The following is a 16,728-nucleotide window of genomic DNA, read 5'->3' on the forward strand; positions in this document are numbered from 1 at the left end:
CAATGCTGTGATGCTTTAGGCACTAAAGCAGGTTAGTAATGCTTTTTTAGTTTTAAATTGGCTTCTTTTAACAGATCAACGTAATGTGTGCTGTAAGATGTATGTAGCCTAACGTTAACTTTGAGGTCTAAAGTGTTCAAGCCAGATTCCTTAGCAGACCAAATATGTTGGCATTGAAGTGTTCTGAAATATACCTTGATGTCTAGAAGTAAGGTATTTGTTAGTCTTCTAGGATCTACTTTTTAAACTTTCCATACCCTGTGGTTGCCAATTCTGCACGTACTAGTCCACTAGAAATAAGTATGTTAAACAGAAGCAACTTAACGTAACTCTCCACAGGGCTTATTTCTCAAAGAAAAGTACTGTTTGGCCAGGTGTGGTGGCTCATACCTGCAATCCCAACACTTTGGGAGGCCAAGGCGGGGGGATCACTTGAGGTCAGGAATCTGAGACCAACCTGACCAACAGGGTGAAACCTCATGTCTACTATAAAGACAAAATTAGCCAGGCATTGTGGTGCAAGCCTGTAGTCCCAGCTACTTGGGAGGCAGGAGAATCACTTGAACCCAGAAGGTGGAGGTTGTAGTGAGCTGAGATCATGCCATTGCACTCCAGCCTGGGCAACAAGAGCAAAATTCCGTCAAAAAAAAAAAAAGAAAGAAAGAGAGAGAGAGAGAGATAGAAAGAAAGAGAGAGAGAGAGAGAGAGAGAGAAAGAAAGAAAGAAAGAAAGAAAGAAAGAAAGAAAGAAAGAAAGAAAGAAAGAAAGAAAGAAAGAAGGAAAGAAAGAAAGAGAAAGAAAGGAAGGAAGGAACGGGGAGAAAGAGAGAGAAACAAGATTGTTTAGAGGAGCAAAATTACAGGCCTACCTACGCATCTTGTAAAGCTGTTCAAAAAGTAACTCAGTGAGGCTTGTGCCTGGAAATGTAGTGCCCAAGTCACATTCTGCTCTAAAAGAATGTAACAAATACAGATGAGTTAAAAAGAAAAAAATAGACGTTTTCAGTACAATTAGGTTCTAAGATATCTAGTCATATTATGACCTTTAAAGACATTCTTAGGCTGGGCACGGTGGCTCACGCCTGTAATCCCAGCACTTTGGGAGGCCGAGGCGGGTGGATCACCTGAGGTCGGGAGTTCGAGACCAGCCTGACCAACATGGAGAAACCCCATCTCTACTAAAAATACAAAATTAGCCAGGTGTGGTGGCACATGCCTGTAATCCCAGCTACTCAGAAGGCTGAGGCAGGAGAATTGCTTGAACCCAGGAGGCGGAGGTTTCAGTGAGCTAAGATAGCACCATTGCACTCCAGCCTGGGCAACAAAAGCGAAACTCCGTGTCAAAAAGAAACAAACAAAAAACAAAACAAAACAAAAGAGGCATTCTTAATTCTGTTTTTCAAATGTATCTAAATTTACTCAAGTATCCTCTTTAAAGTGTATACTATAAATTAAATGTTTTTGCAATAACAAAGTTCATGATGAAGAAACACTGTTCTATAATAATTGCTCACCCACAGTCTATTTTCTGAGTTTTGTTTTCATAGACCAGGTCTCCTCAGGCGGGGCACATGGGCATCATGGAACTATTGCACACTCCCTGTGGGCGTGAGGTACTTGCCTATCCAAATCAGAAGGACCTCTTTTTCACTCCTTGAGCTTCTGCTCATGCATTCAGAACCATTCCTAGGCCAAGGAAGAACACTCTGATTTTGAGATTCTGTAGAATTAGAGAGCTGCTGCAGGAATGGGAGAAGACAAACGCTTCAGGACCATAGAAGGAAGGGCACAGGCAATCATAAATCAGAGAAAGATGCTGGTCCTGCAGAAAGAGCCACTAACCCTGGAGAGAGAGCTGCCTTGGTGCATTGATGACTGATGAGCCGACAACAGTTGGAGATCAGAGTAAGTCTAGCAATGTTCAAAGAGTAGGTGGGAAGAACATGGCTAAATCATCCAGAATAGCCACAGCAGTGAAAGCAGTTGAGAGAAAGTCCACATTGGATGGGATTCAAATACCATCTGGGGGTTTCATTATAGAAGGTATAGAGAAGCACTCTGAAATGTGCTCTGTTTCTCATTCTTCCAGCAAAAGTCTCAAACACTGAAACTCTGAGCTTCTCTGGAGTCAGCGTCATTAGCCAGACACCCCCAGTGAAATCCAAACCCTACCCTTCCTGCTGCCTGTTCATTTCTCACACACAGTCCATCCTCCAGAGGTATTTTATACAGCCTGACAGTGTGAAAGGATACATTCCTAACTGATGAAAAAGAATCGCATGCAAGCCCCTAAAGACAAAAATACACAGCATGGAAAAGGAAAAGGAAGAGATTCGAAGTTTCTAGACATTCTCTAAGTGTCCTTTTACACATCTAGGCCACATTAATCTTCCCAAAACATTGTTTTCACCATGCCATTTCTTTATTTACAGGCAAGTAGTGGTTCAAGCACTTGAGTTTAGGATAGTGTTATGGACTAAACTGCGTCCACTCCAAATTCATGGTTAAGCCCTAACCCCTACTGTGACTATATTAGAAGATAGAGCCTTTAAGGAGGTAATTAAGGTTAAATAAAGCCATAAGGGTGGAGCCCTATTCCAGTGGGACTGGTTTCTTTACATACAAGAAAAAGAAGAGACGCCAGGGTTCTTTCTCTCTCCACATGCACACAAAGGAAAGGATATGTGTGAACACAGCAAGGAGGTGGCTGTCTGTAAGCCAAAAAGGGAGGCCTCACCAGAAACCAACCCGGCTGGCACCTTGATCTTGGACATCCAGCCTCCAGAACTGTGAGAAAATCAACTTCTGTTGTTTCTGCTGTTTAATACTCAGTCTAGTATTTTGTTATGGCTGACTGAGAAAACTAATACATATGTATATGGGGTCTATCACACGCTTTTAAACAATCTCTCTGGTCACATCTATCTCTTCCAATTTCTCTGTCCATGGGCCACCTATTTAATACACTTTATGAATTCCAACACCTATATTTACATGGGTGTCCCTAATCCTTGCTAACGCTTTTTCTGCTTAAGGTGTTGAATCTTCTCCATTTCTCAAGTTCCATCAGAGTTCCTGATTGATTCCTCTGTAGAGCCTTGTCTGCCACCCTAGGTGGGTACTGTGCTCCACTTTTCTCAACTGAGTTTCCTGCCTTCACTGCTAATTTTACATTTATCACATTCTATTAGTACTTCTCTCAGAGGAATATCAGCTTCCCTATCATACAACTTTTCCCTATTAAAAAAATCTGGACTTACCGTAAAAAATGTAGAACACATCGGAAAACATGCAAGAAAGAAAAATAAATGTCTCCCATAATATGGCCACCTAATAAAATCATTCTAGTCTTTTTTCTATATCTGTGCATATATGTGTGCAGAACTTAACTCCACATGCTTTACATAATGCTTCTTTCACTAAGTATATCTTAAACATCTTTATTATTATTTCAAAAAGGTAATTTTGAATTACTGTATTTCATCCTATGTGCTATATAATTCATTTAATCAACTCCCTATTGATGAGGTTTTAAATTATTCATAATCTAGCTCTGTTAGAAATAGGCTTGTAATAAATATTCTTAATAAATAGGTGTTGCCTAGGTTCATTAAAATATCCTTGGGATCAAGTTCTGCTTTGATATGTACTTTCTTATGATATGTACAGCCAAATTGTCTTCCAAAGAGTTGTACTTCCAGAGTGCCCATTTCTCTATATTCCCAAGTAAACCTTGGATATAGTTTTTTAAAACTCTGTCAATTTGACATATTAATTTAAAGAGACCACAGACTCTACTGCTACTTACAACTATTGATGTTAAGCTGTCAATTATATAGCACTATTAAGTTTACAAAAATATTTCCACAGACATAAATTAGAAAAATAATTTACAGCATCTAGAATAGGGCTCTTCATATATAAAGCTCATAAAAATTATATGATCATGGAAGAAGAGTTATGAAATGCCTTTTATATGCTACACCAGAGTCACATAAATCAAAAAGTCATCCCCCAGTTAGATATAGATATAAGTATTCTTCATCAAAGTTATTGTAAGTTTTTTCTACCCTGAATCTGATAGGCTATCTTCCCCCATTGTCTCAGCTCTACCCTTTACCCATTTATTACTCATTGCATATTCTCTCAGAAATTTATCAGTTCTAGGTGCAATACTTAAGTGCATTTTAACACTTAGCATCTACAACATGAACTCTGATTTTTGAAAGAACCAGCAAGGAAAAGATATTTCAGCTTTGTTATAGTGCTTTTTCTAGGTAGCTCTCTTCTGAAAAAGCTTTCACTATCTTTTTAAAAAATCACTTTCCCTTTTTCCCTACATGTATGAAGATCCTTTACTTGTATTCCTAATTTGGGGTATACATTTTTCATATTTTAATCTCTTATTTCTGAAGTACAACAAATTGGTTGTCAACTTCTGATATGAAATTGCTGTCACCATTCTTAAGCAAACTCCCTGTCAAAGAAGAGTGGTCTCCCTTACACTTTGTAACTGGATTAATGTCCAGGGGCAGAACCATCTCAGTTGGCCCTGCTACTCTATGTGCCCTCACCAGCCTCCATGAACTTCTCCAAGCCAGTCTATTATAGTATCTTGCCTTTCCACACGCCCCACCACCAACAACATCTCTATATGACTTTCACTTGTCCCAGAAAAATTCATGAAAACATTTCACAAAATAAAAAAGACAAACTACTATTTAAGACATCATTGCAACAGATAAGACTTTTAAAAAGACTACCCAAATTCATTTATTATGTGCCTAAAGTCTTCATTTAAAGATTAAGAAAAAATGTCAGAATTTTATCCCTGAAATTACAAACCAAAAATGAACTGTTAATCCTCTTTCCCTAGTCAATACTTTAACTTTGGGAAGTGAGAATTCTGAGAGCTCTAGCACTCTGGGTAATAAGAATATGATAGGCTTTCTCTAATGAGTACCACTGTTTTTCTTAGACAGAACATATCTAGTAAATGATTCGTGGTGGGTAAAAAAAGTTACTCTTGTGAACTGGATTTAAAATGGATAAGGACACATGCCACTGCACTCCAGCCTGGGAGACAGAGTGAGACTCTGTCTCAAATAAATAAATAATATAATAATAATAAGATAAAATGGATGAGGAAAATTATTTTAAAGTTTAGATTTTACTCTTTGGTAGGAGTGGGTTGAACTGGCACTGTTCTCTGCTGGACAAGTGTCCTATTCAGATTCACATCTATGTCAGACAGCATTGAACTTCACATTTTCACACATATAAGTTCATTCAATCATGAAATCAATCCTATGAGGAAAGTACTGTTACTATTTTATGGACAAGAAAATGAGGTTCATAGAAGTAATTTGCTTGACCAAACAATCTAGAAATATCAGAGCTGGGATTCAAACTCAGGCCTATGAAACACTCCTTTCACACTAGATTTACCTCTGAAATAGTTTTGCCCCAGGCATAAGTGCCATCTTCAGGTCTGCCTCCATTTAGATAAATCCACACTCGTTTTGTGTTGGGCTGCTTATACAGGTTGCTCGGCTTGACTGCTATACATTTGGTTGCAATTGGAAAATTTATTCTGGATTCCATTTCTTGGATTTCAGAAAGGTGTGCCTGTCAAGAAAAGCCCAGAGAATGTTGTGTTTAGAGAACTGTCTGGATAGTGTTTGTGAAGAATGTGATAAAATCCAGAAATATCTTGTAATTAATGAATTATATGGAAAAAATTTTAGGAAGTAACTATTAAGTACATTAGTCTCTCTTGTCACTGACTCTGGTAAATTCCCGTTGCTTCAATGAAACGCTAAAGGCAATAACAATCATTAGAATAATAATAATAAGGCACTCATTTTGGCAAAGCACTTAACTTTCATTTATAATGTGAAGAAATGCAGAGAGAAGTATTTTTGGACTTCTGCATGATGTTTCTCCTACTGAGAGATTTCTCTGCATCTAACAAATGAGTTTTTTATTAGAATCACATCATTTCCTCTAACCAAGAAATGCAGACAAGAGTATACATGAGTGTTGTTTCAGTCCTTACTCGCTGTCTTTTAAAATACAGCAGCCACCCTTATACTTTGCCAGATCCCTGCCAAGCAGCTTTTTATTCTACTTCAAGCATGTCCTAGTTCAATGCTTTGCATTCATTCCCTGGTCAGTGATTTATCCTTCTTAGCTTGGCACGAAGTCATATTTCTAGGGATGTCAATTCCTTTTGTTCTAGTAACCTTGACTTGGGCACGTGCCTAAGATTTAGATTGAACACATTTCACGAATTTGAGAAATCTTATTAAACAGGAACATATCATTTTGATGAAAAACTTCACAAAGCAAAAAAGTTTTCCCTGGTCTCTCTCCCCGGTCCTCTCTCAACAGCTGACCTTTATATTTTCGACTTTTTTATGTCTGGCAATCCTGACTGATTAACCAATTGGACTGAAACCACTTCTTTAATTCTTCACTTCTGAATGTCTCCATTGCAATTAGTATTTTACTCCTTGCTGTTTTTACATATTGAGACATGCCCTTAGGAGTAATGAGCAATGAAGCCAGAAGGCTCAACTTGACTACAATTATTACAATTACCTTTGTACATATCCACTGGGCCTTTTTCTCTTCTTTGCTAAGGTCATAATTTCCAGTCTCCATTCAAACAAAACAGACCCTCATATGAGCTGGCCGTCTTTTAGACAGCTACTCTCCAAATGCCAACTCAATGCTTGGCATATGCTTATATGGTCATAACTGATTAGATGCTGAGAATATATTAACAGTATCATTTTAAAATTCAATATTGTACTTTTAAATACTGATAAAAAGGGCAGAGTCTTTAATGTCCAGAATCCCAAAGAACATACCTCTGTATGTCTTATAAGTTCCATGAGTTTAATTTCCTGTTGAGTCTGTTTGGTCCAGCCTCCTTCAACCACCACGGGCTGCACAGGGCTCTTGGTAGGAACCATGGTGGCTGGCTGACATGCCGCTACTCGCCGCCCTGAGGAAACAAGTCTCTAGAAATTTTGTTTCTCATGATAGGCTTTCAGATTTCAAATAAACTGATTTGGCTCTCTATGTATAAATCGTTCCACACAGGAGCATAAGCTAAAATACTAAATATATCATAAAAGCAAAGATGCCGAAGGTAATAATATCTAACAATACCTCTTTCATATGGGAGCTTCAGGCTTTAAATAGCCAGGATTCATATACATACTCTACAGGTAGAAGAGGAAGATAACATGCTGATTTCCACACTGGCCCCAGCCTTGCATCCATGATATGGTTCAGCAGTAATTTAGTCAAATGGAATTCATGACCATATATAGCCCCTATCATCCTTCTAGTCTTGGAACATATGTTTTGTTCTCTTTACTAATAATAAGCCTTTCCCCCACAATTAGCTTAGCAGCCTGGGGATTAAGTATTTCTAAAATAATATTAACCCAAGAGACAGGAATTTTTTTTTCTATCTAATAATACCCTGTGAGCACGATTAGTTTCTGACACCTCTGCTGTGCCCTTTATGCTGTTAGGAAGCTGCAGTAAGAGAAAATATTTATTGGAATACTGTATTCTAAAGAATCACAGGCACAATTTAATAAGTGTGGTGATTCCAATTTATGTGTTCTTTCCACGACCACTTAAAATAGTTATAAAAGAGGTTTAAAAAGTCACACTTATGAAATTGTTTTCTTTTTCTGTGTTGAAGATATACTCAGCCCGCATTTCATATTGATCTCTAAGCTTATTAAGTAAAAATAATGCTTTCTCTTGTATCTTCTTTCCAAAAACCTATATTGAGCAACAGCTACGGGTGAGGTGTTGTGTTGGATAATGCAAGCACAAACATGTTGGAGCATGAGTTCCTGCCTCAAGTTTGGTCGGGAAGGCAGACATCAAGGAAATGATTATACCAATAGTGGATTGCAATTGGGCTGCACCGGGAAAGCACAAGATCTATAACAGCTCCTAACAGGAGTTGCTAACCTAGTCTGAGGCACAACAGAAGGCTTCTTAGAGAGAGTAACACTTAGGTTCATAAAACAACAGAATTACTAAAATGAAATTGAGTCTCAATTTTGTTGCCAACATAATCTTAATGTGAAGATTTTCAGACCATGACTCAAACAAAACTGAAAATAATCTGGTACTTATAGAGTATAAAGCACTTGTGCTCTTCTAGCTCAAGTTTATGGAAATAGATCCAGCAATAAAAATAAATGGCAACAATGACTTTTCAGGGAAACCAGAAATGCTTATTATGTCCCTAATAAGCATTTATATGCAATTTATGGATGTGAAGAAAACATAATTGAATCAATCAATGAGTTACAGTGACAATGCCATTAAGCAATGCACTTTGGAGAAGACCATGGTGGCACCTCACAAATACATAACACAAATTTATACTAAATATAGTTTGTACCCAACTCTATTTATAGAGTGCAGATAACATTAATTTATGGCCCATACATTTTTATAAATAACATTTCAACAAATATTTTATTTAGAATGCATTTCGAACACTAAAATTTTGCTCAACTACAGAGAGTTCAGCAATAGTTTATCATTTACACTGCTGAGAGCTAGGGATTGAGTATAGAAAACAGGCAAAAACATTATGCATTTTTTGTCTACTTGCTTCTAACGGTCTTAAGAAAATGAATGCATTTGCGCTATAATTTTCATGAAGAGACATAATGTCATCACAAAAGATTTTAGTTTGGGGAAAGGTTTTTATGATAAACTATTATTTACATAGGTATGAATAACATAAATTGAAACCATGCAATAATGTATTGAACGAATTGTTTTTTATTTTCTTATTACATTTTCCCATATATCCTATTTTATTTCACATGAGATCAGGGGATAGTAATTATAATAGCTAACTATTAATGAGGCATGCCTCTTCCCTAGTCCTATTGTTTCATTTTGAGGATGGAGCTCCACTGATATTGCAGATTATTTTTCTGATTGGAAATTGGGGAAAACAAGCTGGGGATTCTTGGCCCATTGTTTCTCTTAGAAACTAGAGAACACAAGTGCTTTGCTGTTTTTTCATGGGATGAGTCTTGCCCGGACAGCTCTCCCCATTCGCTGTCTTATTGGGAGGCCCACCCTTATTCAGAATCACCTGTGTCTGCAAGGGTAAGCCCACCCAATCTGGGGTTTCAGTTAGCAGACTTATTTCGCTTTCACACTAAATTAAATGCTCCAACATTGCCTTTACATGTAACACTGATCATTTAGCCTGATCTGCCATTCCTGCGTTTTACTTATTTATCAGTTTTATAACCCCAAGTGGGTAAACGAGTTGCCTTTTCAGGAATCCTTACACCAATATTTATTGAGTATTTGTTATATACTAACCATGTAGTAAAGATTTGACATTTGTTACTTAATCATGAAAACCCAACAAAGTTATTACTAGTATTATGATTAATGTTAGCAATGTTCATGCTTACCAATGAAATGTAAAATCAGCCTAGCACAGTGGTTTGTACATAGCATATGCTCAATAAATGCTTGTTGCAATTACCAATGGCTATAATATAGAACAGCTGATTTAGCAACTATTCATACCTCCTGTTTTAGCCAACCCTGAGGAAGCTCACAATCTTATAAGCCTTGCAGTTAACTAAGATTTGTTCTTATTTATCCTCATAATCTCACCAGCTAGAAAAAGGCCTTCATGAGGGTAAATGTTTTATAAGCATGTGTTGAATTTATATTTAATAGCAGAAAACATGCCACTTTGTCAATAGAGACATGATTTATGTTAGCACTCAATTCTAAGAGAAACCACATCAAAGGATCCCTCCAGAATGGACATCACTGACCAAATACAGAGTTTTAAACAGTGGTATTGTAGATGACGACAAATTAACTTAAAATTTTTAAAATACTTGGCCGGGCGCAGTGGCTCATGCCTGTAATCCCAGCACTTTGGGAGGCCGAGGCGGGCAGATCACAAGGTCAGGAGATCAAGACCATCCTGGCTAACACGGTGAAACCCCCTCTCTACTAAAAGTATGAAAAAATTAGCCAGGCTTGGTAGTGGGTGCCTGTAGTCCCAGCTACTCAGGAGGCTGAGACAGGAGAATGGCGTGAACCCGGGAGGCGGAGCTTGCAGTGAGCTGAGATCGCACCGCTGCACTCCAGCCTGGGCGACAGAACAAGACTCCGTCTCAAAAAAAAAAAAAAAAAAAAAAAGAAAAAAAAATTTGAATACTTAATTGTAATAAAAACTGAAGACAATATAAAATCAGAATTTAATAAAGGCAGCCATACCAGGTGCTATTTTCAGTATTTAACTTGATACAGGAATACAGCTTAGAAAACTCCCTGGAGCAAATGGTTGCAGTTCCATTTATTCTTTAAATCAGTCATTCTACAACTATTCAGAGAACAAATGAGAAGGGTATAGAATGTATAATCTAACATAGGAAAGACTGTCACATAAATGGGTAATCATAATAATGTGATGATGACTATTGGAGGGGAAGTCCAAAGTGGGATAAACCACATTACCCTAGGCTTGGAATGCTGAGGAAGGCTTCAGGAAAGAAGTAACAAGTAACCTTAAAAACACAGAATGAGTAGGAGCGACCTAACAGGACAGGAGAGGGAAAACTTTGAGGTAGAGGGAACTAAAATGTGCCGAAAGCTCAGAGTTAAGAAAGCGCATGGTATGTCTGGGGAGCTAAAAGAAAGCTAAAATGTATGAAGTGTAGTGGGCAAGGAGAAACAGAAACTTACAGAGAACAAGATTATAAAGGGCCACGCTGAGGAGTTTCAAGGATTTGTCCTAAAGATAATAGGAAACCTTGCAAGATTTTGTGCCTGGAGTATCATAATACCTTCGCATTTTTGTATGATAACTTCAACTTCAGAATGTCACCATTATTTCTAGAATGGAAACCGCTGTCAAGATGGAAGCAGGGAGACCAGTTAGAAAACTGTTCCAGTGGTCCCAAGGAATATATAGATGATGGTAGCTTCAACTTGGATAATGATATATAGATGGAGAGAGTTAGAATCATTTGAGATCAACTTAACAGATTCAAAGTGACAAGGCTTACTGAATATTTGCTTGGGGAAGGTGAGAGAGAGGGAGATGCCAAGAATGACTTCCAGGTTTTTGAGAAGGAACACCTGGGTAGATGGTAGTAGAACCCTCTACTAGCAGAAACAAAGGAGGCATTGGTGTTGGGGTAGTATGACAGTTGTAGTTTTGGAAATGTCCATGGAACATTCAAGTGAAAATGTCTAGCAGTAGGAGTGGTAGAAGTTAGTAGTAGTAATTATTTTCACTTACACCCAATTCTTCTTTTGGTAAGAACTGGGTAATAGCCATTGCAAACCACAGTTAAGTCTAATGCAGTTAGGACTAGTTCTGCTATTTACTGAAGCAAGATTCATATGCTTTTAACACAAGACAGCATCAGGAGTTGAAATTCTGCTATGGCAATTACTGAGTTTGAAATGTGTTCCTTCCTAGACTCAAGTCCATAGTACATTGTTTCTCCCCAAAGAATCATTTGTATCTCAAGTCCTTGGAATAGTATAAGGTCAGAAACCTAAGATTCTGTGTTAAAGAGAATGGAAGAAGGAGACCAATAATTGATCACTTTGACTGTGAATAGCATGTCTTATGCTGTATAAAAAGGAGTCATTTTAAGTTACTGACACTGACTTCTGAAGATTTTAGTACTTCCTCATTCAGATTACTTAAAAAAACAAAACAAAACAAAAAAACAAAAAAAAAACTTCTTCCCCAGCAATACCCAAGGAATGACAGCAAGTTTTGTTTAAAGATTAATTCTGAAGCCCACAAAACGTCTGTTGAGGGATTATTTCAAAAACAATGAGGTAGTTTCTCTTGCCCAGGTATCCTCCTAATTTTTAATTTTTAAGACGTATGCATAAGTCATTTGGTATTCATTTTAATATAAAATTTACAGATATAAAATCAGACCAAAAAATATATTATTAGGTTTTAGACTTTGCTCAAATGATTTCTGTAAAACAATATTTATATAGTACTCTTTAAACACTTGGTATCTAATGGTAGAAAATAACCATTAGCAATTTGGGGCTACATTTTGAATTAAATATGGTTGTGCTTGATATAGTTCATACTGACCTTTTAACTGTCTCATTTTGTGTCTCATGGTATCTAGATCAGCCAAAATTCTGTCCTTTTTTAGCCAGTTCTGTTTCTCTAATTTTTCCGCTTTCTGCAAAGCTAGAATAATAAAAATACAAGATATTTTCTCAACAGTAATTTATCATGCACACCAATAATTTATAAAGAACTTTCTGCTCAAAGAAATAGATTCAATTAGAAACAAGTAATTAAAAGGTAAGGGTCATTAAAAGAAATTTCATTTGAAAGATGACAGGGCTTAAGGCATTTCTTTATGGAATGGAGGGGTAAAAAAAAGAAGAACAATGCTGTTTTATTATATAGATTTACCATATGCAATAGCCATATTTCATTTTTCACTTCCACAAACTATTTGGAGGTGATGAAAGCCTGGCTTGGAACCATTCATTTTTTAAACATCCACCTACTGCCTAAAGGGTGCAATTCTTAAAAATGAAAATGTGCAGACAGGTCGTCCTCAGTGTGAATTAAACTCATTTGTTATTTTCTAATGTATACCATTATTCTCAGTCTTATAGACCAAGGATCTCTTTATCAACTAAATTAGACATTTTTCCACACAGAATACTCCATTCCAGTAAGAAAAAAACAGGCAAATGTGCAAACATGACAGTATAGCTATCCTTGTGCACATATTAGTTGATGAACCTTCTGTTCTTTGTATAAATGTGATGTTATTATGTTGATATTATACACATTTAATTCATTTTCTTATGATGGCATAAAATGTATTTCTCTCTCCCTTCATATACTTGCTTGAAAGAAAGCAAAAACAAAAAAGTTACCATTTGGAGGTAGAAATGGTTCACCACAAGACACCCAGATGGCAATAGGATTTCTGAGGATGAGGGTAAGCAAAGACTTGTCTATACCATCCAAACTATCGGATGTCACAGATTTTGCAAATAATCTGTTTTTCACTTTCATTCTTGGATTTTCTGGTGGAAAAAATGACACATTTATCATTGTTCAATGAATAATGAATAAATTTGTTTTCTGAATTTGTTTATTCAAAATATTTTATTATTCATTAATAACTTAATTTGATTTAAACAGGCAATGCCAAAATCAGAGACTAATGCATAATTTTGGTCAGAAACTTCATATACAACCCAAAAAATAAACTAATAAGATTGTAAATATGTTTTAATTTCTTTCTTACACATCACCTAGTTCTGAAAGAAATTTGAGGTGACTTACCAAAATTCTTACTCTGAAATGGAAAAAATAGAGATAAAAAAATCAAGCACAGGGGAAAGGAGTATAGGAATAGACTAAAGCCAGGGATAAAGTACCTTAGTGTTCTTATATTTTAAATGAATAATAATATCTCATTCTGCTGTTTCTTTTTTTAAAAGAACAAAGTAATATGCTTAAAAGAAATAGTGTTTGGCCTATTTACTCTGATGAACATCCAATAAATGTTAGATATTATTTTTATTGTTAAACAGAAATAAATACCACCTTGATTTTACTTGCTAGAGATAAAGCAAAATTTGGGCTCTGAGCTTCCTAATGGCGAAAGCAAAGAGAAAAACACAATTTCCAACTTCATATGGCCCACATATAGTGAGAAATTCCATAGAAAATGCACTTTTCCTGGTTCTGAGATCTGAGAAAAATTCATTTAAGGGTCCTCATAAAGAGGCTATTCGTGATATAGCTAACAGTACCCTGCAATAGAAAATTAATATACATTGAGAAGTTACTATATACTGGGTATTTTATTAAGGCCTTTACATACATCATCTCATGTGATTCTAAAAATGATACTCTGAGACTCTGAGTTAGGGCTTATTATCAGTCCTCTTTTACAGATATGATAACTGAGCTTTAGTGACACAGCTGGGTGATGGCAGAGTAAAGATCAGAATCCAGGCCATCTTCCAATGAAGCCTGTGCTCTTAACGACTGCCTGCATAGTAAGCACTATGTTGAATTCTTACCAACAGCTGTTTCTTTAAAGTTCCTTAATGCAAACTGATGGCATAACATCAAGTCACAATTCCATAAAAGGGGGCAGCCTACTGATGGGCTTGCCTGATTTAAGGATACCCTTTAGAATATAGGGAGGAAGAGATGGAATCAAAAGAATGCCCTTTTGATAGTCCTACATTAATAATATTACTCCAACCAGGCTTTAAATAAGAATTTAAAGAAGAGTGTTTGAAATTGCAATTTTATAAAACCTGAAGTTCAGATATTCTGTATGCCAAATAAAGGCAGAAATATATGCTTCAGCAATCAGCTAGGCATTAAATGTTCACATAATTATTTCTTAAAACTCGTTTGAATACAAAATAAGTAATATCCTATACACAAAAGTGATAAGTAATTTCACTGAATGTTTGGTAAATATCAACCAGGCATTGTTCTAAGTTATATATGTGCGTGTGTGTATATAAATACACAAATGACTATTATTCATATTTATGAGGACCAAATGAATATATTAATAATGATCAAATACAGATATTGAATATATATACACATATATATGTGTTCAAGTGAAAATATAGATATATAGATATACTTGCTATGGTTTGAATGTGTGCTTTCCAAAATTCTGGTGTTAAAATTTAATGGCCAATGTAATGATATTATGAGAGATAGAGACTTTAAGAGGTGATTAAGTCATAAGGGCTTCTCTTCTTGTGAATAGAATTAAGACCCTTATAAAAGAGGCTTCACACAGTGCTGGGATCCTTTGCCCTTTCTGTTTTCCATTGTGTGAGGACAAAACATTCTTCCCCTCTGGAGAATGTAACCCTCACCAGACAACCAGATCTACCAATGCCTTGCTCTTGGACTTCCCAGCCTCCCGAATTGTGAGAAATAAAGTTCTGTTCTTTATAAATTAACCAGCCTGTGGTATTCTGTTACAGCAACACTAATGGACTAAGACAATGTTATCTATATAATGGAGACATGTTAAATATATATATACACATATATATGTATGTGTGTGTGTATATATATATCTATATCCATGAAGTAATTGACTATTTTACAAATTGTAAAATATGTACATTTTATGTAAGAAATTTAAAATAGTAAAATTAGTTAAAAATGTATCCTAACTTTATAAATAAGAAAATTGGAATACGAGAATAGTTAAACAACTTACCCAAGGCCATTGAGCTAGCAAGCGACAAAGCTGGGATTTGAACGCTGGTATTCTGGCTCCAAAATCCAAGTTCTTAACTTCTAAATTATGCCTCTCAGTACAACCATGGAAATCTCATACTGAGAAAACTACTGAATCACTACTACCAAGACTTGCTTTTATTTAGCAGACTGTCGTTTGGGACACACACAGTCACCGCCCTCAAATTGCAAATAGTCTAATAAGACACACAGCTATAAACAGATCATTATCATGCAGTGTGCCCAAAAATGCAATAGATGGATATTGACTGGAGCTTCTGGGAGATAGTAAAAAGTGGAGAAGACAGAGACAGGGAAGGGGAGTTGAATGACAGTAAAAGCATAGAGAGGACACCTTCTCGTCTAATAGTAGCAAGAGATTTCCATTGATCCAGCCCCAATTTCTTAAGTGGTCTCCAGTTGGTTTGGTTCTGAGTAAGAACAAAACCAGTCTGTTCTTACTCAGTTTGGTTCTGAGTAAGAACAAAAAATGATTATGTTCCATAAAGTAGCTGAACTGTCAAACATATTTTATTAATTATATGCAGTTTATTTATTGTTTCAGTGCTAAAATCAAAATTTGCATTAATTTTTAATTTTTCTTATAATTCTGCAAGGTGAAAACAACATGACAATTTCATTGACACTCTTCGGGTCACAAAAGTAGCTTCCTATGATTTTGAAATTCTGAAAAAACTGACTAAATGAAATAATCACGTTTAACGTTTTCATGATCAAGCATAAGTAGAATCAGCTAAATGCTGTAGATTGTAGCCAACCTTCCATACTTTCAACAATTATCTGTTCTTTTCCAACAGGAGCTGCATCTTGCTTTTGTTTCTCAGAGTCTCTCTGGAGAAAGGATTCATCTAGAGCCCATAAAACCAAATCACACAAGGTAAAGATTGGGGTTCCATCTTTGGTATATACTTTGGAGGCTGCTCTGGCAAGCCCAAGTTGTTCCGTGCATTCTGTAAGAAGCTAGATAACACAGGCAGTAAGGATCTGACAGGCAAAGGTGATAGCATTGGGAATGATCATTAAGAGCTTGTCATTCTAAAAATCTGAAACAAAATAATTGAATTTGAGAAAATAGAAAGCTGAATTACTAATGATGCTGATCTTTGATTACAGACTATTTTGGATATTAGATTGTCCTACCTAATTTCACAATGGTAGTCCAATCCAGCCGTAAATTTCCTATCTCCACAAATTTAACATGGCAGCTGACATATATTAATATATTTTAGCATCAGAGTATCTTCTAAGAACTGTTCAACTTAAAAATCCACTTTCAAATGTGTTGCTTTATGTTATACAACTGTTGTAATACTTCATACTGATAAACCGCTTTAAAATAAGTAAGTAGTTAACCTTCAAACCAAGAACTGA

General features: G+C 36.1%; 1 protein-coding gene across 1 annotated transcript in view; it reads right to left on the bottom strand.

Moving 5' to 3' along the window:
• The window catches only part of LOC129523513 (doublecortin domain-containing protein 1-like), a 69,746-nt gene that overhangs the window by 23,791 nt on the left and 29,227 nt on the right, over positions 1-16,728 (bottom strand). Inside the window, exons 12-16 of the mRNA XM_055356902.2 lie at positions 16,116-16,317; positions 12,975-13,127; positions 12,166-12,267; positions 6,875-7,011; positions 5,448-5,627 (exon numbers count right to left, since the gene is read on the bottom strand). Coding sequence (XP_055212877.2) covers positions 5,448-5,627; positions 6,875-7,011; positions 12,166-12,267; positions 12,975-13,127; positions 16,116-16,317 — 774 coding nt within the window. The remainder of the gene's footprint in view (positions 1-5,447; positions 5,628-6,874; positions 7,012-12,165; positions 12,268-12,974; positions 13,128-16,115; positions 16,318-16,728) is intronic.

This window comes from Gorilla gorilla, chromosome 9 (genome assembly GCF_029281585.2).
Source record: "Gorilla gorilla gorilla isolate KB3781 chromosome 9, NHGRI_mGorGor1-v2.1_pri, whole genome shotgun sequence".
NCBI lineage: Eukaryota > Metazoa > Chordata > Mammalia > Primates > Hominidae > Gorilla > Gorilla gorilla.